Source organism: Chrysemys picta, chromosome 2, assembly GCF_011386835.1.
Source record: "Chrysemys picta bellii isolate R12L10 chromosome 2, ASM1138683v2, whole genome shotgun sequence".
In the NCBI taxonomy this organism is placed as follows: domain Eukaryota; kingdom Metazoa; phylum Chordata; order Testudines; family Emydidae; genus Chrysemys; species Chrysemys picta.
Window position 1 is genome coordinate 6,189,918 of NC_088792.1, and position 25,864 is coordinate 6,215,781.

Here is a 25,864-nt window from a genome sequence, read left to right on the forward strand (position 1 = left end):
ACCTGTAAGTGGAGAGAGTTCCTTCAGAAACGATGTCCTTCATTTAAAGACATTTTGGTCCTGTCTGCGCTACAGTCAAAATCACGCTAGCAATAACCATGATTAAATTGTAGCATGCAGAGCGCTGTAGTTTGAGGTCCAAGGGAAGTATCATGTCGAATTCAACAAAATCATTGACATTGCATCAAATGCAGCATGGGACTATATGGGGCTGGTTTTTCCAGTCTGCTAAGGCCACTTTGTGGCCACATAAGCCATCCATTGAGAATGCTAATCTTCCAAGGGGAAAACAAGACTCACCCAGATAAATACTCAAGGCCAAATTCAGCCTGGATCTAAGCATGCATAGTTTCGTTATGTATTATTATTATTATTTGTACCTTTCCAACAATGGGTGTGGAACTGTACAGCACACAGTGAAGTCAATAGTTATACTTAAGGCCCTGTTATAATCGGAGATCTTTTTTTGAAAATGCCCAGTAGTGCCACGCATGAAGTGTTGATTTTCATAGAATATGCCTGGCAGCCAAGTCCCTTGCGAAGTGCTGCAATTTTTCCAACGATGGGGAGGCAAAAGTGAGCATCTGTGCAAGTCAGTCCTGTGCTCAGTGCAACTGGTAGTGCGCAGTAGCATCACCTTGGAGGAGCAGTGCGGGGGGGGGATCCATGTGAGGCACAGTAGCCAGCGCTGCCACCACTTGGAACACAAGCAGTGGGGAGGAAGAAATGGGCATTTGTGCTCTGGTCTTATGCTCAGTGTGAGGCCTGGCACACGTCAGTGTCATGTCAGAGCAGCTGTTTGGGGGGACGTGGCCGCTGGTCTTATGTGAGGTACAGTAGCCAGTGCGGTGGCCGCTTGGAACATGCCCTACAAGCCACACAGAGCACAAGACTGGCATGCACGGATGCCTGCTTCCACCTCCCCGCTGTTGGAAAAATCGCGGTAATGGGCTAATTTTGTGATTTCCGCTCAGTCAGTGAAATTGTGATTTCCACAGGGCCTTAGCCATCCCACTTTACACCAGGGCTGAATTTGGTCCTTGGTAGCAACTACACAAACAATTTGGTATGCTAGTACCAGCAATAACCTCCTCATGGTGAGATCACTTAGGCTTTGGAATAATTCTTCTCAGGAAGTTGGTGGTAGCCTCATTGCTTGAGTCATTTAAAATTGGGCCGAACAAAACACTACCATAAAGTATTGAAGGGAAGAATTCTGCAGTTTACCAGGGAAGGAGTTAACTAGCAGACATTTTTTTAAACAATCATACAATCTTCTCTGCTATTGCATATCATGATAGTTATTTATTATTTGTGCTGCAGTGACACCTAGAGGCCCTAGTCCCATTGTACACACATATAACAGAAAGGACAGTCCCCACCCCGAAGAATTTACCATCTAAAGTCATCATCTAAAGATGAATAATCATCTAGAAGCAACCTACTCCTGGAATGGGGATAGTGTAGAATGGTGGCCTACAATGATATAGCTTTTCCATTTCTAGCTTCTGGGATCCTATAGCATTAAAATAGCAAAGGTTTTTGAGTCTGGTCTGGCGACCCAAACTTGTTTCGTGGTTAACAGGCAAACTGTAATGTTTTTCAGCTGTCTTCTCTCCGTTTTGCTACCAGAATGAAATGGGTCACAACGGAGCCAGCCATCAATGAGAAATACGACCCAGAGGTATGTATATTTTTGAAGGGAAATGGAAGGAAGGAGGTTCTCTTTTTCTCAGATCCAGGAAAAATTAAGACAACGCTTCCCAAGCTTCGTCATCATGTGTATCACAGCTTAATAGATAAACTGTCCCATGGACACCTTCCCTCCCACTGAGAGGATCATCTCCAGTCCTACCTGAGACCCTGCAGACCACCTCCTTTCCCACGGCTGGTCACACAACATCCCTGCAACAACTACAGCAATTATTCACATGGAAAAGTAACATTAGAAAAGTAATCAATATCTTTTAGCTTCTTTTAATGCACTTTAAAATAGGGAGGAGACTTGGCATTTTGTGTCCAACCAGTTCTCCTCAGACCACCAGCAAGTGCTCGATGAATTACTGGTGGTCCATGTACCACACTATGGGAACCACTGCTGCACAACACACGTGGCGGGAGAAAACCTTGCTGTACTGAACCGTCCGATTTCACGTGTCTGTCTACAGTAGGTGGAAGCAGAGAACCATATAGGGGAGCTTCCTCCAAGAGTTTTCAGACGAGGCTGTGGACTGTGCAACAAACTTTTCCCCTTCAGCTCCCTTTCTTTTGCTGCGTGATGAACTGAGTGGAAAAGAACTGAAATGCATTTAATGAGATTATTACATGTGGATGCTAAGTGGGAGCTTTGCAAAGGCACAAAGGGCAGTTTGGCAATTAATTCCCACTGAGTTTCAATGGGAATTGCCCCCTCAATAGCCAAAGCTTTAAAATATTCCAGATTAGGGAGACATGCAGGTCTCAAGTATGCCGTGTGAATCTGCTAGCGTAATGCATTCCTGTTAAAGTCAGTGGGGAAACTGGCATTGCCTTCAGTGAAAGCAGCACTGGGGCTCTGTGCCTTCTGTTTTCAAAATAATGCCATGTAATCCAGAAAGACCACAGTATGGGGGCATCAGCTCGGTGAAGCACTGACTCGATAAACAGGTGGCTTTCCCTTGAAAGCTTAAAGTGACTTTACAGAGGATGGCTCAAGACACAGCAAAGGAGGCTGCCTGCTGGAAGCTATGCTAAGGCCAAGTGATTTCCAGATCACTTACTCACCATTTCAATGCTGTAAGCCCAGCAGTGAATTCTCTGGGAGTTGGTACACAGCAGAGATTTTATTCAGCAGCCATAGGTGTAGTTTGACCTCTATGTTTGTGGGGGGCAGCTCCAGTCAAGCCAATGGGGAGGCAAATTCCACGCCTGCCTTAGGCTTGCAATTTGGGGGGGCAACACCTCTCCTGCCCCCCACCAAACTACGCCCATGCCAGCAGCCAATCTGAAGTGGCTTTGGACAGTTCTTTCTCTAGTAGCACTTGGTCACTTGGCATCTTTTTGTTTTCCTGCTAGCGGATGGTCAAGAATCTGGAGAAGGAGATTGTTCTTCTGAAGCAGGAACTAGCCATGCATGACAGCTTGGTAAGGAACAGGCTGCAGCCATTAATTGCTGCCTATGCTTTCTCTCTAAGCCATCTTGCTGGGGATATTAGTGTGTGCTTTATCTTGATTTTAATTTATCTCTAGGATCAGTTATATCCATATGTCACGCTTTTGCTTTCCCACTGTGTCCCCAGTGGAGTCCTTTGAGTTTAGACAGAGTTCTGAGGGGTCCCCACCAGTTTTCCCTCTTGGTCATTTCCCATTGCACAAGGTTCCATGTCATAGTCATTAACCCGCAGAGTCCTGGGTGCCAGACAGTATAGCCTTTCAAAACCCATCAGTGCCTGTCCTTAATTCGCTCAGAAGGGAGAGGCAGGGAGTGCACCACTCCTACCCAACTCCAGAGTCCAATGCCCAGTCAGTCTACAGGATGGGAAGCAAAGTCTAAGAATGAAACCTGCCGTGGCAAGGCAGAGCACAGCCAGGTGACCGTCAGGCTAGCATTTGCCCAGCTTATTGTAAATTGTTGCAGTTCAGCTGTTCACCTTTTCATCCCTAGGTCAACCGTTCTCTGGTGAATTATGACCCTCTGAATGAAATCCAGATAGCAGAGATTAACTCTCAAGTCCGCAGGTACCTAGAAGGAGCCACAGATGATATTGATGTGAGTAGCTACCTAACTGACAACTTGCTCAGCTGGTTATAGGTGGCTGGATTCCAGGCTCTTTCAGCTAGAGGGAATGAAATCCGTTTGTGGAGGAACTGAATTTAGAATTAAAGGTGGCACTAACTTTTGAACATTTCCCTGTTATTTACAGGGAAACTTTGGACACCTGCCTTCTCCTCTCATTCTTATCTTCCCGTAAGTTAGTAGGAAGCTCTAGGAGGCTTCCACCCTGGCCTCAAACTCAGTGGGATGGTCTGCTTTGAACGTCCTTAAAAAGACAGTGTCAGAATTCTCCATCTGGGTAAAACCATGTCATAAGAACAACCATACTGGGTCAGACCAAAGGTCCATCTAGCCCAGTATCCTGTCTTCCAACAGTGGCCAATGCCAGGTGCCTCAGAGGGAATGAACAGAACAGGTAACCATCAAGTGATCCTCCCCTGTCATCCACTCCCAGCTTCTGGCAAAGAGATGTGTTCCCAAAGTATTGTTCAAAAAGTGTTTCTCCTTTTTTTGGGAGAGGGGAACTTCTGGGGCACTACAGCCCCATCTCTCTACTCTTTGCTTTTCTCCCACCCTCAAAGGTCCCAGAAAATTTTCCTGCAGCTGATGGGGGTTGAGGAGAGTTGGCTTCTGTGGAATCCAGGGAGTCTTTTAGGGTCAGGGATGGTCAGCCTAAGTAGGAGATGGGAAGGACTGAGGAGTTTCTTATAGGGAAAGATGTCCTTAGTGGGGTCATGGAATCTTTTAGTGGGAATGATGCTTCTCTGGGAGTGGGGAGAATGTACTTCAAGACTTCCTAGAGAGGAAAGATGGTCCAGTGGTTAGGCCACTCACCTAGGACTTGGGAGCGCTAAGTCCCAGACTCTATGTATGACCCTGTGTAAGTGCCTTAAGCCCAGATCTGCAAAGGCATTTAAGCTCCTAACTTCTATTGATTGATTTGGGCCTCAGTCTGTAAAATGGGGATAATAGCACTGCATTAAAGCTTGTCAGGAGCTCAGATGCTCTGGTGCTGGGAACCAGATAAGTACTTTAGATAGACTCAGCAGCATGTGAGTGAGGAGAGAGCTGCATGGCCTGGAGGGTTGGAAGCTGCCTCCTGCATAATGTTGTGTGTTACACTTTGGCTGATAATTGGCTAACAATTCCGGACCGCTGGGGTCCTACAGGATACCTGCACAGCTGGCACCTGCCTTAGCCTATCAGATTCCTCTGTTCTTAAACAATGAGTGATGGTCATAGCCACACGGGGCCTGATTTTCCCAGTGCAGGATACAGGGTTAAGTTATCTGTAGCCTGAGGCTAGAGAAGGGGGCCCTGGGATTCTATAGTATTTGAACCAGCCTTACAGAGCAAGTTTTTTAAACATTGCACAGTGAATGTGGCCTGTCTCCCATTAGATCTTCAGTGTACGTATCTCTTCCTCAGATAATGAACATCAGGCAAATCCAAGAGGTATTTAACCAGTTCAAAGTGATTCTAAGGTAAGATGTTGTAGCCGGGGTATGTGCATTGGATAAGGAGATTTAGAAACTCTCCACCAAGCTTCTGTCTGTGACAGCACAGCACGGTATCATGACACCGCTGGTGATGTCCTTGTAGAATATGCAGAGAATAAGTTGTAGTTGTGAGACGCTCAGCCCAGCTCCTGATGGCTTGGTCAGGGGGAAGCTGCTGCTGGCTAACCCAGTGGCACCGATAGATCATGAGGCTGGTCCTTGGCTGATGGACTCCATGAATTGGTTAAGTGTGCCCTGGTATCTGATGCTACAGTTACAAAAGTAACATGATGTCACTGCAGGAAGATTTGGGCTTTGAGGAGGGAAGTGGCAAGTCTGTGCTATGTCATGGGCGAGGGGTGGGGGGGGCATTCCTGTTCCACAGGAATCCAAACTGGTCCAGATCCATGTGTTAGTGTTTTGCATGGATTTTGTACCTTGGGGAATCCTTTTATGGGGTTAAAATAAAGCAAGAAGATCAGGTCTTCTCATGGTGGTTCCACCCTTCAGGGCTAAACTACTGTGGAGTTGTGTTATTTGGGCCATAAAAAAGGCTCCCTAAAGTATTTCAAAAGCTAGTGAAATGTATACGTGTCTTAACAGAAGAGATATCCAGGCCTAAGGGACAGTGTGGAAAAAAGGTGGGAAGAAGAAAATAGGAGGTCAGAACAGGTGCATGAAGGAGAGCGGCTTGGGAAGAATGCAGGAAGTAGGAGGAAAGGAGAGCAGAGGTAGACATAGGGGTGATATTAGACACAGCTTTCTTTTGAAGTATGACACATTTACAAGTTTGGGGCTGTATGAAATTTTCCCTTGAGCACAATGAAAAGGGCGGTTGTCTCTCCCCAGCCAACAGGAGCAGGAAGTGGAAGCCAGACTACGAAACAAATACACCCTGATAGACAAAGGTGACTTTGCAGCCATTACTGCTGCTCAGAAGGTAGGGCTCTGGGACTTGACCTTCTGCCTCAAATTCTTCCTACACTATTTGAGAGGAACCATTGAAATCCAAGGCCCTGAGCTACCATGGTGATGGGCATGAATCATAGAATCATAGAATATCAGAGTTGGAAGGGACCTCAAGAGGTCATCTAGTCCAACCCCCTGCTCAAAGCAGGACCAATTCCCAGCTAAATCATCCCAGCCAGGGCTTTGTCAAGCCGGGCCTTAAAAACCTCCAAGGAAGGAGACTCCACCACCTCCCTAGGTAACGCATTCCAGTGTTTCACCACCCTCCTAGTGAAATAGTTTTTCCTGATATCCAACCTGGACCTCCCCCACTGCAACTTGAGACCATTGCTCCTTGTTCTGTCATCTGCCACCACTGAGAACAGCCGAGCTCCATCCTCTTTGGAACCCCCCTTCAGGTAGTTGAAGGCTGCTATCAAATCCCCCCTCATTCTTCTCTTCTGGAGACTAAACAATCCCAGTTCCCTCAGCCTCTCCTCATAAGTCATGTGCTCCAGACCCCTAGGTCAGAAGAACAGAACTGCTACAAGTCAATAGAGCTGCACCAGTTTCCACCAGCAGAGAATCTGGCCCAGTATTTTAACAGGGTGGTTTATAAAATAGAGAAAAGGAAAATACATGAGAACTATTACATCAAAAATGCCTGCCTGCATGTCTGTCTGTTGTAAAATACTGGGCTAGATCCTCTGGCCCTGGTATGATCCCTTAGCACTGTTGGAGCAGCATAAAGGAGACGTACCCCACCCTAAAGGCCGATGTGGATTTCCTTATGTCGCTTAGGATGCAAGACATTTTTCACTATCAGCTTGTTTTTAGTTTGTCCTAACTTTCTGAAACTTTCACCTTCTGAACTGATTACTTCCATGCGTCGACTATGCCTCAGTTTATTCACTTAATGGGTATAAGAATAATTCTCTACCTTGCAGAGTTGTGGGGCTTAACTATAGGTGCTTTGAGATCCTTGGAAGAAAGGCGCAATAGAAATGTGAAGTATTATGATAACACAAAACTGCACAATCTCCAGGCAGACCCCATTCCAGGCTTTAATTTAAAGCTGATCTGGAAAACAGAAATGAAATGTGAGTTAAGCAGATTTCTGTGCTGAATGGGCCATTTAGCCATGCTGTTGAGACACTGACAGAAATCAGATTTTACTTATGAAATCCTCTTGCAAACTTCTCCTTCGTTGAATGAAGATAACCCAGAGTGCGTCATTCTCTGGTATTATTAGTGACACCACGATTACAGTGAGATTTCAGGTATTTGTGAGGTGTCAGAATGAAGCATTCTGGATATCATCAAAGAAACAGAAAATACAATAGGATTCAATAAAGGCGTGGGGAAGAAATTTTAAACGTTAATTTAAACCTGTTTCTGTGATGTAAGTCCCTACTTCTTCCAAACCTAGTTAGGGGGAGCACTCAGCACATGAATCTGAAAATAATTCCAAGGGCTTTTTTGCTTCTCAATTCACCTTTAAGATGATTTTTTCCACCAAGATGCCATGAGGTGAATCTGGATTTAGATTAAGGAATTGGACAGATTTACCCATCTGAGCAGAGTATTTAGTTCTCACAAGCTGGACATCTGCAGGGCTAATACTTCTGTATTCACATCTTCAGCCCCCTCTGTTTTCAGGCAGGCCTTGTTGATGCAGAGGGCCATCTAGTGGGGGAAGTGGACGGACAGGGCTTCGGGATTGGAGTTGCTCCTTTATCCAAACCCGGCGGGAAGAAAGTTAAAGCCAAGAAAGCCAAAGAGCAGCTTAGGTGAGTTGACATGTAAAACAGCAGTTCCCTCTCCTTTAGTCAGGTGTCTTTCTCCACGCATGAAAATCTTCCCTATGGCAGTGACATAAGCAGGGATTTATGGGTGCTTTACACCTACAGGGGTAAGTAGCTACCCAAGGGAGAAGGCTGTGGAGAAACAGCCCCAATAGCCCTTGTGATATTCTGTGCTTGTTTCAATGAGGAGGTCCCGGCCTATTGGGATTGGTGTTGATACATGGTTGTGGCCTGATCACCAAGACGACGGGCAGCGGGCGAAGCTTCCCCTTGGGGAGGCTAGACCCTGCCCCACCTCTTCTGGCCAAGGCCACATCACCATTCGCTGCTCTCAGCCCCTCCCCACAATGGCCCTGGTCCAGGTGGGCGCGAAGGGGGCTGAGAGCTCCGCCCTGGCCGAAGCGCCAAGCCCCGAGCCTCTCCCCCATTCCGCCCCTTCTGCCCACGGCCCCACCATGGCCCCACCATACCCCACCCCATTCCGCCCCTTCCGTCGTGGCCCTGCCCCCATTCCGCCTCTTCCCCCCAGGCTCTGCCCCCACTTGCTCCTTTCCTCCTTCCCCCCCCCCGCTGCTGCCCAAAGACCGGAAAAGCTCTGTGCCCCTGCCACGGCCCCAGGGCCATAACAGGGAGTGAGAGTGCCTCTTTCCCTGTGGCAGGGGGAGATTTTTCTGGGGGCCTCAAATCCACTACTGCCCCACTGGTGGCATGAGATTTGAGCCTCCATTACGTACCACCCATGACAAAGACCAAACCTGCCCCTCAGAATGTGTCTTTGCACAGTCAGCGTCAGACTCAAATCCGTTTGGTTTTGTGGAAGTCTGGTATGTGCAGGATTTACTGTAAACGGCTACTCATGTTTATTACGAGTAGCACCTAAGGACAAACCAAGAATGGGGCCCCATTGTGCTAGCTGCTTTACAGACACAGAGTAGTAGATAGTCCCTCCCCCAGGCAGGCACAGGATGGGGAAGGGATAGAACACACCAGCAGAGTGACCAATGTGATGGCAGCACATGGCATGTTAGTGCCATGATTTTGTTGTTGGGTGGGTTTAGTTAGAAGGGGATCAGCAAAATGGAAAGGGAAGGGGGATGAGAGGGACAGGGGAGGGGAGGAGAGAGTAAGAGGAGCAGACGTGGAGTGAACCTGAGCTAAAGAGACTAGAGGGAGGGTTAGCGCAAACAGCCCATCAGCACAGGGCAGAGAAAGTTCAGTCAGAACAGTAAAACGTTCTCTGAATGTCCAGAGGCCCTTGTTCTAGCTGCTTCTGCTCCTGCTGGCTGGAGTCTCTGGCTGGTTTCTCCTTGCAGTTGTTCCCCAAGACCGCATGGGGGTAGGAGGCACCACCTCAGTCCTAGTACCCCTGAGTGGGGGGCATCTCCCCTGCATGTTTCTGGGTCCAGGAGAGGTGCTGGGGTGTGCTGCCCTGGTTGATGCCAGAGTGCTTCTCCACACTAACACACAACTTCCATTGTCATCTCTTACATCTCACACTGGGTGTCCCTTGCTGAACAGACTCCCGGAGGCCAGTTTAAGGAGACTCTCCACTCTTCTTCCATAAACTGGACTGGGGGCTAAGCCAGGTCTTCTGGACTCTGCTACGGGGCTCCATTGAGGGTGGATAGGGGTCCACTGCCTGCTGCTTGCTCCAAGCAGACACTTGTATATTCAGTCTCTTCATGTGCCCTAGCCAGGTCCGTGTAACCTGTGCATGCGAATGGACTTCTCGGGAACCTTCACAAGAAGTTGATCCTGCGTGTGCTGCTATTCCTACAGATTTTATATTCAGGGAGGTCCCTCTAGGTTTGCAAGCAGGGAGCTGGGACAATAGAGACAATGGCTCCTGCCCCATTGAAGTTGGCGGAACTTTCACTGTTCACTTCAGAGGAGCAGGCTCAGACCTCCAGTTCTTGAATCAGAACTGGTTTCTGCAGTGTAGCTTTAGTATCAGTGTTTTGTCATATGCTGGAAATGAACCATTTCTTTCCTCTTAGCCCCATTACCAGGAAGGAAGGATTAGGAAGCCCTGTTTTGGGGAAAGATCTGGATTCTGTTTCCCCATCAAGGAGTCAGCTGGTAACTTCCGCAAAGGATTTGGATGTGAAGGAGGGACTAATACGGGAGCAGGATGCAGCTAGTATTGAAACACATCGCTCGGAGTCAGTGCCCAAGGAGGAGTCCCACCGACCGAGGTAACCTTTCACCTTAATGAGGCACTTTCCATTTGCAAAGCTAAACAGGTGGGGTCATTCCGGGTGCAAAGCCAAACAGAGTGCCCAGTCGCTGAGCTGGGTCTCAGGAGGCTCGGTCTGTGATGGGGGCAGAGGGGACAGGGCCAAGGCTGAGGAAATAGTTTCCGTTTAGCAAAAGGGACGCGTAGTGTTAGCTGTCTTCACTCCATGGTATTTTGGCCTAGGTTTCCTGCTCTTACACCTTGCTGTTTGCAGTGGTACTGTAATGGGGCACCATGCACATACATGGGAGTGGCTGGTGTGTGCATTTCAGCGCAGTAATACATCAGTGTGGTGTGTCTCCTGATTTTGGTTCTCTTGGATTTGGCATTCCTGTCACTTGCCACCTGGGGATTGCCATTGCATCCCCGCTCTGGGTCCAGCTCCCACTAGCTTTGAAGTGAGCTGCTGGGTAAATTCCAGCCGTTGCACCCGGCATCCGCCCTGCTTCTGCTCTCTGCTGTCGAAAACACGTCCCTGCTGCCAGCAAAGGAAGCAGTCCCATTAGACATGGTTTTCAGTAAGCGGTAGCAGCCCTAACATTTTGTTCTGAACTACTAAAATGTTACCATTGCTCAGTAACAGAGCTGGTGCTGCTTTGGGGCTTTACATTCGCAAACGCTTAACACACATTAACTAATTAAGCCTCACATCCCCCTTATGAGGTAAGGCTGTATTATCCCCATTCTCATGGTGGGGATATGAAGGCTTGACCAAGACCGGGCAGGATGCCATCTGACAGGCATCTGTCTAGTTTTGTCGCGATTTCTAGGGGATCAATACAGGGTAGGCTCCTTTAAGGTAAGAGATGAATGACTTGCCCGTGTCAGAAGAGTTCTCTGAAGGTGAACCATTATTTCTATGGATTCACACTCCTCACCCCTCTTGTAGGTTAGCCGAAGGGCGTGGCTCCCCAGGGGATACCCGTGGGAGGTTAGCCCAAGGGCGTGGCTCCCCAGGGGATACCCGTGGGAGGTTAGCCCAAGGGCGTGGCTCCCCAGGGGATACCCGTGGGAGGTTAGCCTAAGATGTAAATCCATAGAAAATACTAGCACCATCTTAGATCTTTGCTGACCACTTTCTGGTTCTCCTCCCCTGGGTTCCCAGACTGGCCTCAGAGGCAACAAGACTCAGAAGTTTGGATCCATAAGATCCAACTTTCTGGGACGATTCAACTGAGACAGCTGCTAGGGAACTTTGCTTCCGTGTAAGTAACTCTTCCTTCTTGGAGTGGTCGGGTTTGTCTACACTTAAAAGGCTGTACCTTTGTAGCTGAACCGCTGCAGCGCATCAGTGAAGATGCTGTATGTGCCAATGGGAGGGCTTCTCCCGTCAGCGCAGGTACGCCACCTTCGCAAGAGGTGGTAGCTATTCGACAGGAGAGGCCCTCCCGCTGACATAGCGCCGTCTCCACTGGGAGTTAGGTGGGTGTGGAAGAGCGATGGAGTCATACCAGCATAAATTGCTAGTATAGGCCAAACCATCCCGGTAGAGGAGGAGGCCTGAAGGTTAGCACAGTGAGAGCACCGTGAGGCTGCAAGTGTCGATAGGTTCTGAAAACGCCCCATGAGGTGTAATTTGCAGACACTGATTATCAGTCCACTCAGGTGCAATAAGTAAACCTGAAGCTGGAACAACTGACCCTTCCTGTATTTTCTCCTTCTCTGAACCCTGGCGCAGTTCCCCTCCCGCTAAGCTGGTGGCATTTGAGGAGTTTAAAAACGAGCGAGGAAGTGAGATCAACCGGATCTTTAAGGAGAACAAAGCCATCCTCTGCGACAGGAAGAAGAAAGCGAGCGAGATCACCCACAGACTCAACCTAATAAAACAGGAGATGGACATCACCAAACAGGCCCTCGGGGCCCAGAAGAAGGAGAGGGAGGAGCAGGGTAAGTGGCATACAGAATGGATCGGACAACACAGATCTGAGCAGGGAGAGTTTGTTTCATTTCTCTGAGCTGTAACTGTTGGAACACGTTACAGGACACCATTGCTGTGCCACAGGCTGGAGGGGCAGCCAGAGGGGTCTATGCTGTACCTCTGCAACCTGGCCTTGGGTTCAGCAGCCAATTCCACTGCCTCATCCCCTTGCACTTCAACCACACGGAGCCAAGTCACTCAGGCTTTCTGCAGCCGAAGTGAGTTTCAGCCAGACTGAACACATCAAAGATATATGGTCTAATTCTCCGCATGGACTTCAGCGGAGCTATGCTGGCATAAAATTGGTGTAATGAAATGGAGAATTAGGCCAATTCACTGTAAAAGCCATTCGATGCAGGGTTTCTCTTACCACGCTAGAATAATGGTGACTTTGTTTCTGGGCATACGTCATTCTATTTGATTTGATGGGTCTGGCTCAGTCCCTGACATATGAAACACCACATTCCCCGTTTGCATGAGAATGCCTCAAGCATAAAACCCTCTAAAACAAAAAAATGGAAAGAAGACTCTAAACGGCACCAAATTCTAAGAAGTTTCAGTTCTTTCAGGCTCTGATCCTGCAGCTTCTTGCTCGTATGTGTACTGCTACACCTGCACGCTGTCATGCAGGTTCATAGAGTTAGAGATTCTAAGTCCAGAAGAGACCACGGTGATCATCTCGTCTGACCTCCTGGATAACACAGGCCAGAGAACTTCCCCAAAATAATTCCCAGAGCAGAGCTTTTAGAAAAACATCCAACTTTGATTTAAAAATGGTCAGTGATGGAGAATCCACTGTGACCCTTGGTAAATTGTTCCAACAGTTAATTACTCTCGTCATTAAAAATATACACCTTATTTCCAGTCTCAGTTTGTCTAGCTTCATCTTCCAGGCACAGGATCATTATACCTCTCTCTGCTAGATTGAAGAGCTCGTTATTAAGTATTTGTTTCCCATGTAGCTACTGACAGACTAATCAAGTCAGCCCTTAACCTTCTCTTTGTCGAGCTAACTAGATTGAACTTGAGTCCATCACTATCAGGCGTGTTTTCTAATCCTTTAATCATGCTCATGGCTCTTCTCTGAACCCCTTGAATTTATCAACATCCTTCTTGAATTGTGGGCGTCAGAACTGGACACCGGATTCCACCAGCAATCACACCACTGGTTTTTGCCCAATCATTATAGCAACTTTTTTACCAGGAGCATCTTCATGTAGGGTCCATTTCTGCAAAGGGCTGAGCTCTCTTGGCTGGCTATTCAGCAAACTCTGCTCCTGTTGCAGTCATCATGAAAGGAGGGTGTTTAGCACCTCCTAAGATCAGTCCCTTAGTTTGGTGACGTGGGTCTTGTATTTCATATCTACAAACTGGTGGGTTTATTCTGGAAGCTGGAAATCACTAAAGTAACATAATCAGAGGCAAACATTAGAGACCCCTGATGCAAAGGCAAGACAGGAAGAATAGTAAGAGACCAATATGGCTCCATCAGGAGCTCTCTAATGTCCTGACAATCAAAAAAGAATCACACAAAAAGTGGAAACATGGACAGATTGGTAAGGAGGAGTGCAGAAGAATAGCACAAGCATGTAGGGAGAAAATCAGAAAGGCTAAGTTAAAAATGAGTTACACTTAGCAAGGGACATAAAAGGAAATAAGAAGTTCTTTAAATACATTAGGAGGAAGAGAAAGATGAAGGAAAGTGTAGGTCCTCTACTTAGCAGGGAAGGAAAACTAATAACTGATGACATCAAGAAACCCGAGGTGTTTAATGTCTATTTTGCTTCTGTTTTTACTAAAATGGTTAATGGGACCAGATACTCAACACACTATAAACAAGGGGGAAGGAACGCAAGCCAAAATAGGAAAAGAAAAGGTTAAAGAATATTTAGATCAGTTAGCTGTGTTCAGGTCAGCAGGGCCTGATGAAATTCATCCTAGGGTACTTAAGGAAGTAGGTGAAGCAGTCTTAGAACCGTCAGTGATTATCTTTGGGAACCCCTGGAGGACAGGTGAGGTCCCAGAGGACTGGAGAAGGGCAAACATAGTACAGTAAAAGCTGTGTTATCCGGCATATTTGTCAAGCTCTATTAACCAGCATTTCTGCTATGTCCCAATACAAATCTTCAGTCTAGTAACTGGGACTAGTATACTGCCCAGGAGATTATGCAATTGCACATTCTGCACTCTACTTTTATGCAAAAGGGGAAGAAGACAAGCAAGCAAGCAAGCTGATATCAAGGATTTATTCAAAAAAGCAGCTTCCAGGGTGTGTCATTGGGCTGAATCTGTAACGACCCTATCTCCTATACCGTCTACATCTACAATAATTGCGGCTGATAATGATGACCTTGAGGCACTGCAAGATCCTGAAGTGCCATCTGAATCATCAAAGAAAGATTAAAGTATGTTCAGTCGAGTTTTAGTGTTAAGTGTATTTTTAGTCATCTGGGTGTAGGCCATGCGCTGCCCATAGTGATAGGTAGTATCCTAAAATAACCTGCTGTATAGAAAACGTTACCTGTCTACACCTCAGTGCTTCAAGAAACCAACCCCGCTCCGGTGCAGTACTACGACTGGATTGGCGAGTACCTGTACACTATTTTGTACTTTATTCATGTTATTGTGTTTGAATTCTTTGAAAACTGGTTCCATTGGTAAGTATAGCCAGAATTTTTGATTAACCGGCACCCCCCATTTCCCCAACATGCCAGATAACAAAGCTTTTACTGTATCTTTAAAAAGGGGAACAAATTGGACCCAGACAGTTATGGACCAGTCAGCCTAACTTTGATACCTGGAAAGATTCTGGAATAAATTAAACAATCAGTTTGTAAGCACCTAGAGGATGATAGAGTTATAAGGAATAGCCAGCATGGATTTGTCAAGAACAAATCATGCCAAGCCAACCTAATTTCCTTCTTTGACAGGGTTACTGGCCTAGTGGTTGCGGGGGAAAGCAGTAGACACAATGTGTATTTTGATTTTAGTAAGACTTTTGACAGAATCCCACATGACATTCTCAAAAGCAAATTAGGGAAATGTGGTCTAGATGAAATTACTAAAAGGTGGGTGCACAACTGGTTGAAAGACCCTACGCAAAGAGTAGTTATCAATGGTTTGCTGTCGAACTGGGAGGGCATATTTAGTGGGGTTCCGCAGTGGTCAGTCCTGGGTCTGGTACTATTCAGTATTTTCATGAATTAGTTTGATAATGGAGTGGAGAGTATACTTATAAAAATTTGCAGATGACACTAAACTGGGAGGGGTTGCAAGCACTTTGGAAGACAGGATTAGAATTCAAAACAGCCTTGACAAATCAGAGAATTAATCTGAAATCAACAAGATGAAATTCAGTAAAGATAATTGTATTATACTTAGGAAGAAAAAAATCAAATGGACAGCCAAAATGGGGAATAACTGGCTAGGCAGTAGTACTGCTGAAAAGGATCTGGGGGTTATAGTGAATCACAAATTGAACATGAATCAACAATATGATGCAGTTGTGAAAAAGGCAAATATTATTCTGGGGTGTATTAACAGGATTGTCATATGTAAGACATGGGAGGTAATTGTCCTGCTCTACTCATCATTTGTGAGGCCTCAGCTGTACTGCTGTGTCCAGTTGTGGGTGTCACACTTTAGGAAAGATGTGGACAAATTGGAAAGAGTCCATAGGAGAGCCACAAAAATGATAAAAGGTTTAAAAAAATCCAACCTATGAGGAAAGGGTTAAAAAAACTGGGCATGTTTAGTTTAAGGGGGGACCTGATAACTGTCTTCAAATATGTTAAGGGCTGTTATAAAGAGGGTGGTGATCAATTGTTCTCCATGGCCACTGAAGGTAGGACAAGAAGCAATGGGTTTAATCTGCAGCAAGGGAGATTTAGGTTAGATATTAGGAAAAAAATTTCTAACAATAAAGATAGTTAAATTCTGAACTAGGCTTTCAAGGGAGGTTGTGGAATCACCATCATTGGTGGTTTTTAAGAACTGGTTGGACAAACGCCTGTCACAGATGATCTAGATTTATTTGGTCGTGCCTCAGCTCAGGGGACTGGACTTGATGACCTCTCAAGGTCCCTTCCAACCTGACATTTCTAGGATTCTATGGAACTATGAGCAAGGAGAGGTTTTTAATGTGGGAGGTAGCTGGATCCTAACGGTATCTGGGGGGGTGACCAGTTTATCTCCAATGTCTTGCCTTAATAGGCCAGTCCTGCTCTCAGTGACACCAGTGAGAGTTTTGCAATAGGAACAATGTGTGCAATCCCTAAGTGATCCCTTCACACAGTCTGTCTTGCAAGAGTTAGCAGGGCAACCCAATCGGCCCACTCTGAGTCATGTACCTCTTGGATTAGGGAGGTATCATAGATTAGGGTTGGAAGAGGAACTGAGATCTCAGCTAGTTCAGTAACCACTCCATCCCCATGCCATTGGGAGTAGGACAGTGTATCTAAGGAAATGTCAGTTGAGTGGTCAACATCCATGTATGATCCCTGTTCTTTGGCACTCTCCTTCCACCCATGAGAACCTGTCACATCCTTCTCACCTTGCAGGCGAGTATGTGAATGAGGAAGGACAGATCATAATTGACGAGGAGGAATTTTTACTGGTCATGAAACTTAAGGATCTGAAGAAACAGTACAGGTGTGATTTTGATGAACTGCGGGACCTGAAAGCAGAAGTCCAATACTGTCAGCATCTGGTGGATCAGTGCCGCAACAGACTAATCTCAGGTACTCATGTTGCTGGCCAGAGGTTTGGAAATGGCATGCACTTTTGCTAGTGCATTCAATCGCACTCAGATCTGTAAGCCCTGCACTGTGCTCACAGAACAGGTGGGCATATATTTAAATGAATTCATTTGTCCCTGCAGAATTGGAAGCCTCTAAAATTCAGGGACCCTTGAGTCCCAGTGACCCTGTAATATGATTTCGTTAATCATCATTGCAGCTCACATTCTAGAAATGTTACCCAATTTCTAACGAGACACTTAGCTCCTACCGATTCTGTTCCTCCCATGTTAACACAATTACTTCTGGATCAGATGTCGAGATGCAACTAGTAATCATTGAATGCAGTGGGGCCAGGATTTCACCCAGCGTTTTGTTTGACACAGAGACTTGTGGTGCTAGCACAGCACTGGGTCAAGGCTTTAACCAGGTGCTGCAATTTTTGTACCTTTCCGAAGCCCATAAGAGTTCAGTGCGCCTCAAGTCCCAGTGTTACAGGATGGGGCCTTGTGTCTGGGGCAGTGGTCCATACGTTTTAGCTTGCACCTCCTCACTGGTACCCTCCTCACTCGGATGACACATGTTTCTGGTACAAGTTAACTTGGACAGATATGCAGCACCCAGTTTGGGCCTGGGTCTATGCTTGGGGCCTGGATTTGACCCAGTATGTTTGATGACATTAGATGTATCAATATCAAAGTCCTCAGCATTTGGAAGCTGTGCAATGCTCTGTTTTCTACAAACATCCCAGGGCACAAGCTTGCCTCTCTCAGGAGCAGCCCACACTGAAACAAATGCCTTGTGTTATTCAGGTAAGTACACATAGAGCCAATTCCTAACCATTGGATTTGGCCCATATTTGGAGCTGCCGATGTCTGTGTTAATTTGAATGTGCAAACAACGGTGACACCATTCGTATGAACGCACTTGGTGTTCTCATGGAATGTGGAGGTGACTCATTTGGACCAGGGTATAAAGTCAGTGGTGTTCTAGTCATGTCAGCAGTGCCTACGAAAAGCAGGGCTCTGTATCTGGCTTTCTTCATTCTTCCATACTTTCCAGGACATAAAACGAACGCAGGACATTCCTGGGGGATTACTGTGCTTCTCAGGGCTTAGTTCTCTCGGATCAGACCCTAAAGCAGAGCGTGCCAGAGGAACGAGGCTTTAGAGATGTGTGCCTGGGAAATGCATATTATTAGTAATAAGAACACAGGTTCCAGCAGCACTGCTCTGCCTCTTGTGCAGTCTCAGTTGCTATTATGGGATGGCAAGGGGCTATGATGCTCATTTAGCACTGGAGGCGAAGTCCGACCAAAAATGTGCTGACTGCTTAAAATTGCTTCTTCCAAGTTTCCAAATGTCAGATTGAAAAGTGTTTTCATCTCTAGCCGTGTAGGAAGAGCGACCTCTAGAGGCCACTCAGATTGTTCTAATCCGCACGTTCCCTATGGTTGTCGCAGGGGGAAGAGACTGTTTAGTGCCTGCTTCCTATTTAAGGGTGGAGGAGTCTGACCAGCCCCTAAACAGCATATTTCAACTGATTGCGCCACTCAGGTCACTAACTGTGGTACAGATTTAGACTGCTGTGGAGGTGCATGTCTAGTCATTGTGCAGCATGCCAGGAAAAATACAAACCTGGCCCCCTTTGTTACCACAGCCCTGGTTATTGTCCCCCTCCCCCCTTTGTCTTACAGAATTTGAAATCTGGTACAATGAGTCCTTCCTTATCCCTGAGGATGTGCAGGAAGCGATAAAGCCTGGAGGCAACATCAGACCTGGAATGATTCCCATGAACAGAGTCCTGTGTCTGGTGAGTTGTGCTGGGGAGTCCGGCTGCCCTCCCTGCTTGACAGCGGTGTGTCATACTGTCGTCACAGGCACTACCAGTGCTGGGGGGAGGAGGGAGGTTTGCAGCTCTGGCCCTTTTTGGGGTCAGTGAGGTGTAGCACTGGGACGCCAGCCAGGGGAAGCAGACAGCAGCTACTGGCACGTGTCTTGTTTTTATGGTATTGTTTTCTTTTGTTCACGATCACACGAACAAAACATCTATTGATCCAAGTGCATGACCATCCGCTTGATGTCAACAACCAGGCAGGTGGTCAAGAAGGCACAGGGAGTAACTGAGGCGTTGTTTCTAGTCTCTAACATCAACTAATTTAAAAACATAAGACTGGCCATACTGGGTCAGACCAAAGGTCCATCTAGCCCAGTATCCTGTCTTCCGACAGTGGCCAATGCCAGGTGCCCCAAAGGGAATGAACAGAACAGGTAACCATCAAGTGATCCATCCCCTGTCGCTCATTCACAGCTTCTGGCAAACAGCCATCGATGGACCTATCCTCCATGAATTTATCTAGCTCTTTTTTGAACCCTGTTAGTGTCTTGGCCTTCACAACATCCTCTGGCAAGGAGTTCCGCAGGTTGACGGTGTGTTGTGTGAAGAAATATTCCCTTTTGTGTGTTTTAAACCTGCTGCCTATTAATTTCATAGGATGACCCCTAGTTCTTGAATTGTCATGTCTCCACCTATTGGCCACTGCCACTTAGCCAGACCGCTGTAGAGAGATGCAATCCCTGAACTTTCTCCTGCCTGAGCATGGGCAGGTCTCCTAACTGTTCTCATTCTCCAACCCTTTCCTCATCAGTGTTGCTCTCCTCTGAACGCGCTCTCCAGACTTCTTTTTTTTTTTAAATGTGGGATTCAAAGCTATAATGCTGTTTGACATTGACCTGGGGCCACCAATCCCAGAGAAGCTCAAAACACTTCTCATTCTATATCCATACAGTACCACTGAAATGCAGCTACCTCTGGGGTATACCATGACAGCTGAGACCCAAATAGTATTGAGAAGGGTGGGGTTACTTTGTATTACATATTTGCATTATCCCTGCTTAATTCTGCAGATCCTGACCCTAGCAAGGGGATCTGGCAGGTGTACTTTTTTAGAAGAAAAATTGAAAAGGAATTATTTTGCCACCAAATGTACCCTTATTTGGAATATAAAGCTCAGAGTTAAGCGTTACCTCCCAAACTGCTCTAGAAAGACACATTAGAGTGTTTTTCAAGGGCAATCATGGTAGGTGCCTTCCCTCCCTATTGAATTACTCCACCTCCAGAATATAAAGAGCAGGTATAAAGTGAGGGCAAATGAAACAGGTTTGTTAAAGTTATCATTGAACTACAGACAAATATTTATACAAGGATCATGGTAGATTTAAAAAAAAAAAGTGTCCAGACCAGCCCAAAGGGGATAAACACTCAGTGAATGCGCCTATTGAAGTCAATGGCAAAATTCCCATGATGCCAATGGGACTAGATTTCACTGTTCACATAGCAAGACGCATCAAAAGTAATTTCTATTATAAGTAACATAACCCTGTCTAGTTCTAGGACTATTCAGCAGGGCCGCCCAGAGGATTCAGGGGGCCTGGGGCAAAGCAATTTCAGGGGCCCCTTCCATAAAAAAAAAGTTGCAATACTATAGAATACTATATTCTCGTGGGGGCCCCTGTGGGGCCTGGGGCAAATTGCCCCACTTGCGCCCCCCGGGTGGCCCTGGGAAAAATAAACATTTAAAAACCTTCCACATCTCGGCACAAACCCAGTTTTGAGAACTTCTTTTCAAGTCACCTTTACAAGTTATCACTGGTTCTCAGCATCAGCTAGTGCTAAAAGGCACTAAAGCTCATTAAAAGGGTTGGCCAAATATTTTCCGTCAAAACTTTTTTTTGGATTGAAAACTAGGGGTTTTTAAAAAGCAGGAAAAAATCACTGACAATGTCTGCTTTCCTTCAAAATTTTTTTTTTTTTTTTTTAATTGAAAAGCTGAAATTAGTCTGCCAAAACCTGAACATGGTTTGGGGTTTCAGAAGTGTGTGGCCAAATATTTGCTGCTTGTTGTGTTTGATTGTTTAAAGAAACAATAAAAATTTTGCTTAAAATAAATCCAAAACTTTTGAACCACCTCAGCTTGTGACCAAACGCCTGAGTCCATCCAGTCAGAGATTTTTCCAGGTTTCTGATACTCTGCTGGCTTCCTTGACTCACATCTGTCTCCATAACTTTGGGTTCATTTAGAACATAAGAACGGCCAGACTGGGTCAGACCAAAGGTCCATCTAGCCCAGTATCCTGTCTACCGACAGTGGCCAATGCCAGGTGCCCCAGAGGGAGTGAACGTAACAGGTAATGATCAAGTGATCTCTCTCCTGCCATCCATCTCCACCCTCTGACAAACAGAGGCTAGGGACACCATTCCTTACCCGTCCTGGCTATTAGCCACTAATGGACTTAACCTCCATGCATTTATCTGTTTCCTAGAGACTGGCTCTATGGGGTCCCTCAGAAACTGGAGACAGTTACTGTGGGTTTGTCTTTAGTATAGCTTATGGGTACATACTCCACGAACTGAGCATTTGAGCTTGTTCCAGAATCTGGGATGAGCCTGTGTTATGAAAACGGAAATGCTCAAAATAGCACATGCCTGTGAATGGACACAGGGTGCTAAATTTATATTAACCCACGGGTTCTCAAACTGGGGGGCGGGACCCCTCAGGGGGTCACGAGGTTATTACTGGGGGTCGCGAGCTGGCAGCCTCCACCTCAAACCCTGCTTTGCCTCCAGCATTTATAATAGCGTTAAATATTTTAAAAAGTGTTTTTAATTTATAAGGGGGGGGTCGCACTCAGAGGTTTGCTATGTGAAAGGGGTCACCAGTACAAAAGTTTGAGAACCACTGAATTAACCCCTCTGGAGCCTCGGGGAATGTGGGGGGGGGGGTCTCCCCTGGTAGGGTTGGGAAGGAGGTAGGTGGTGTAGGATATTGCTCTTCTCGTGTGATCCCTCCCCCATGGCTCTCTTGGCTCTATCACTGTTAATCTAAAGTGGCTAATTTGAAATGAAGCTCCCCTCCCCTGACATGAATCTCCCTATGGCACTGAAATGAAACGTAGACTATAATTTGGCATTTGAGAAGTGAAAGGGATGGTAGCCCTAAGGGAAAAGATAACAGCTTGGCCCTTTGTGTTAAATAGCTGTCTGCAAGCTTCAAATCGCTGAATGAGCTTTAGGGTAGGGAAGGCTGTGCCTCCCCAAACAGCCTGCCCTGCCCCCTCTCCAACCCCCACGCACTTCCTGCCCCCCGACTGCCCCCCTCAGAATCCCTGACCCATCCTGCTCCTTGTCCCCTGACTGCCCCCCCCCGAGACCTCCCCAGTCACCACCCCGGGACCCCACCCCCCACAACTCCCCCCTGCTCCCTGTCCCCTGACTGCCCCAACCCCTATCCACCCCCCCCCCCGCCAAGTCCTGACAGACCCCCGGAACGCCCGCAATCCAACCCCTCATCCCCTGACCGCGCCCCCCCCCACCCCAAAGAACCTCTGCCTACTCACTGTCCCCGGGACTCCCCGCCCCTTATCCAACCTCCCCGGCCCCTTACCATGCCGCTTACCCCCGCCTCCCCCCTCTCCCAGAGCCTCAGTGCGCCGCGTCCAGGAGCAGCCCTGGACAGCGCTGCAGTGGCGTGGCTCCAGCGGGACCTGAGCTCCCGCTGCTCGGCCGCAGCTCGCAGCCCCGCCCCCTTACCATGCGTCTCTGAGCGGGAGGAGCTCAAGCCCCGCCTGAGCCATGCCCCTGCAGGGCTGTCCAGGGCCGCTCCTGGATGCGGCGTGTTCAGGCACTGGGGGATGGCGGAGGCAGGGGGGAGCCTCCGACATTCTCGTGGGGGCCCCCTGCAAGGCCTGGGGCAAATTGCCCCACTTGCCCCCCCGCCCCCGGGCGGCCCTACTATTCAGAAGTTGGACCACCTCATCTCACCTAGTCTTGGTTCACCCGGAAGAGAGTCTTTGGGCTTCTCTTCCAACACCTCTTAAAGGAGAAAACCAGCTAAGGTCATGCAGCCTAGAGTCGCCAGCTCAGACGTCCTGGCTTCTCCTGTGCTGTTTACCATCTCGGAAAGTCCAGTCCACCAAACACCTCCTTAAAGTGTGTTTTCTAGCTCTGGGCTCCCAACTTTGAATCAAAACCTTTCCCCACACAGGCTTCCTGGGTGGTTTCCGACCCTGGACTACTTGTCCTCCTTACGAGTCGGGCCCAGAAGGTGCGTAAAATGTGCCTCGTAGCTTCCTCTGACTTTTGATACTACAGGTTTACATCACACGGATGCCCCTGTTAATACAACCCAGTGCAGCAGTTGCTTTGCATTGCATTCATTCTTTTCTATTCAGCAAGCCCCAGCTCTGTCTCTGTGGCAGCACCACCCAGGCCTGTGCCCTTTGGTTTAGAGCGGTGTATTTGATCATTTCGTCCTACTTTGAAACATTTTGCATTTGTCTGTATTGAATCTTAATTTAATGATTCCATGCCATTGCTCCAATGCCCTGGAGCACCCCCTTCTGGGCAAGCAGGCTTCTGCAGCACTCTGCGTGCCTGTGTTTCCCCCACAAATTAGGGTTTCAAGATTTGGATTACACCAGGATTATCTGCATTTATGCCCAACCCAAGTTTCTTTATTGGTACAGTGTCACCTTATCCTTCCCCCAAACAAGAGGATTTACCTTGTTTTAAAACCCAGCGTCCACGGACAACAGCAGCCTCTCCTCCTTACAGTTCTCCCCATTCACCCATTCTCAGGGCTCGCTCCCTGGAGACCAGCTTCATCCCTAGCCCTGGATTCAAACACAGTCTTTTAATATTATAGGTCCTGCCACCTTTTCCCAGCTGGTGCCTTTTCAGGGCTCCAGCCCTGGAGACGAGCTTCTTCTCTAGCCCAGGATTCCAGGTGCTTCTTACCAGGCCCAAACACTCGCCTTACCCTTGTGCCTGGAGGTTTCAGCAGGCAGCCCCTCACCCCTGCTGTTATGTCCCTCTTGATAAGGCCGAGGTGCTTTCCCTTTAGCTCAGTTGGGCAGCTGGTAATCAGTCACAGGTGCACTGGCCTCCCCCACTCCCTTTTAAAGGGCCAGTCACCCTCTGGCATTCATACTGTAGATTTAAGACCATTCTCCACCCAATTTAATAGAATCATAGAATATCAGGGTTGGAAGGGTCCTCAGGAGGTCATCTAGTCCAACCCCCTGCTCAAAGCAGGACCTAATCCCAACTAAATCATCCCAGCCAGGGCTTTGTCAAGCCTGACCTTAAAAACCTCTAAGGAAGGAGATTCCACCATCTCCCTAGGTAACCCATTCCAGTGCTTCACCACCCTCCTAGTGAAAAAGTTTTTCCTAATATCCAACCTAAACCTCCCCCACTGCAACTTGAAACCATTACTCCTTGTTCTGCCATCTGGTACCACTGAGAACAGGCTAGATCCATCCTCTTTGGAACCCCCTTTCAGGTAGTTGAAAGCAGCTATCAAATCCCCCCTCATTCTCTTCTGCAGACTAAACAATCCCAGTTCCCTCAGCCTCTCCTCATAAGTCATGTGCTCTCTAATCATTTTTGTTGCCCTCCACTGGACTCTTTCCAATTTTTCCACATCCTTCTTGTAGTGTGGGGCCCAAAACTGGACACAGTACTCCAGATGAGGCCTCACCAATGTCGAATAGAGGGGAACGATCACGTCCCTCGATCTGCTGGCAATGCCCCTACTTATACAGCCCAAAATGCCGTTAGCCTTCTTGGCAACAAGGGCACACTGTTGACTCATATCCAGCTTCTCGTCCACTGTAACCCCTAGGTCCTTTTCTGCAGAACTGCTGCCTAGCCCCTCGGTCCCTAGTCTGTAACAGTGAATGGGATTCTTCGGTCCTAAGTGCAGGACTCTGCACTTGTCCTTGTTGAACCTCATCAGGTTTCTTTTGGCCTTATCTTCTAATTTCTGACCCTCCCATTTTTATATTGTTCATGAACTTGACTTCCACGTTCTCCAAGCCATTCATGAAAAGACAAAATATATTCCTGAGGGTGCTCACTTGAGACCTGACCCCAACGCACTCCCAATCACTGTCAGATCTGGGTATCCTTTGAACGCACATTTCTCTTCAGTGTCCTCCTGCCCTCCATGCTGGACAAGGAGACTTTAGAAGGTGGGCATTAAAGGAGAGGGCTTTTCAGATAAACGCATCGGTGGGTGTCTGTCCACCAGCTCCAGTGAGTCAAAGCCCACCATGCACATGTGGCATTAGCCTTTGGACTCTGCAGATTAGTCCTTTTTCTGCTCCAAGAAGCCCCATGTCATCTTCCAGCCTGCAGTGAAGAACAGGTTGTCCTGGATGTAGCTATCGATAGAGCACAACTATGGGAAGAGTTGCTCCTTGCCTACACCTGCTGGTGTGGCCGGCCAATAGAGAAATGACGGAACCTCCTGTCAGAGTCTAAGGTGCTGACTGGCTGCCTGTAAACTGCCCAGGGTTCCTTGTATACCCCAGGCACTGAAAGGGGAAGAGCTCTCATCTCCAGTCCATGTCTTTCTAGCCTCTTATATGGCCCCCAAGATCATACTATCCGAGTGCAGTATCACAGGAGACTAACCTCCATTCATGTGAAGGACCTAGATTGCCCTTAATTGATAAGAGAATCAACTCTTTCATTTGTAAAAAGAAGAACAGGAGTACTTGTGGCACCTTAGAGACTAACAAAGTACTCCTGTTCTTCTTTTTGCGGATACAGACTAACACGGCTGCTACTCTGAAATCTTTCATTTGTAGGCGCAATACCTCTGCTTCCTCCTGTCTAATCCTTCTTTGTTCATATAGGGTTGGCATAATGGGGCGCATTCACCAGCAGAGCGCCCCCTCAGGTCAGGACACAGCATTGCAGGGACTTTTCCCACTCTGTCCCCCGCCCCCTTTTGTCAGCTGATCTGTTTCTGCAGTTATCTGTTCTGGGTAATTCAGCCCTCTGGACAGGTCACAGGTAAAGCTTGATCTCATTCCAGGGTAACCGCAGTCTAACTAAAGAATCCAATTAAATGTCCGGACAATGATTCTTCTGCCCCTCTCGGGTTATGTTGCATTTCCCT

At 47.4% G+C, this 25,864-nt stretch overlaps 1 protein-coding gene across 12 annotated transcripts in view; it reads left to right on the forward strand.

Moving 5' to 3' along the window:
- KIF9 (kinesin family member 9) overlaps positions 1-25,864 on the forward strand; it is a 40,471-nt gene that overhangs the window by 13,019 nt on the left and 1,588 nt on the right. For 3 of the 12 annotated variants that reach the window (XM_065582568.1, XM_065582567.1, XM_042860487.2), the window contains exons 11-20: positions 1,607-1,684; positions 3,055-3,123; positions 3,644-3,748; positions 5,183-5,238; positions 6,103-6,193; positions 7,861-7,991; positions 10,004-10,201; positions 11,921-12,129; positions 16,720-16,899; positions 18,593-18,753. In XM_065582568.1, the coding sequence (XP_065438640.1) occupies positions 1,607-1,684; positions 3,055-3,123; positions 3,644-3,748; positions 5,183-5,238; positions 6,103-6,193; positions 7,861-7,991; positions 10,004-10,201; positions 11,921-12,129; positions 16,720-16,899; positions 18,593-18,753 (1,278 nt within the window). Of the gene's footprint in view, positions 1-1,606; positions 1,685-3,054; positions 3,124-3,643; positions 3,749-5,182; positions 5,239-6,102; positions 6,194-7,860; positions 7,992-10,003; positions 10,202-11,920; positions 12,130-16,719; positions 16,900-18,592; positions 18,754-20,976; positions 22,050-25,864 lie in introns of those variants that run through there. The other 9 variants (XM_065582570.1, XM_065582569.1, XM_065582571.1 and 6 more) reach the window with 9 other exon arrangements.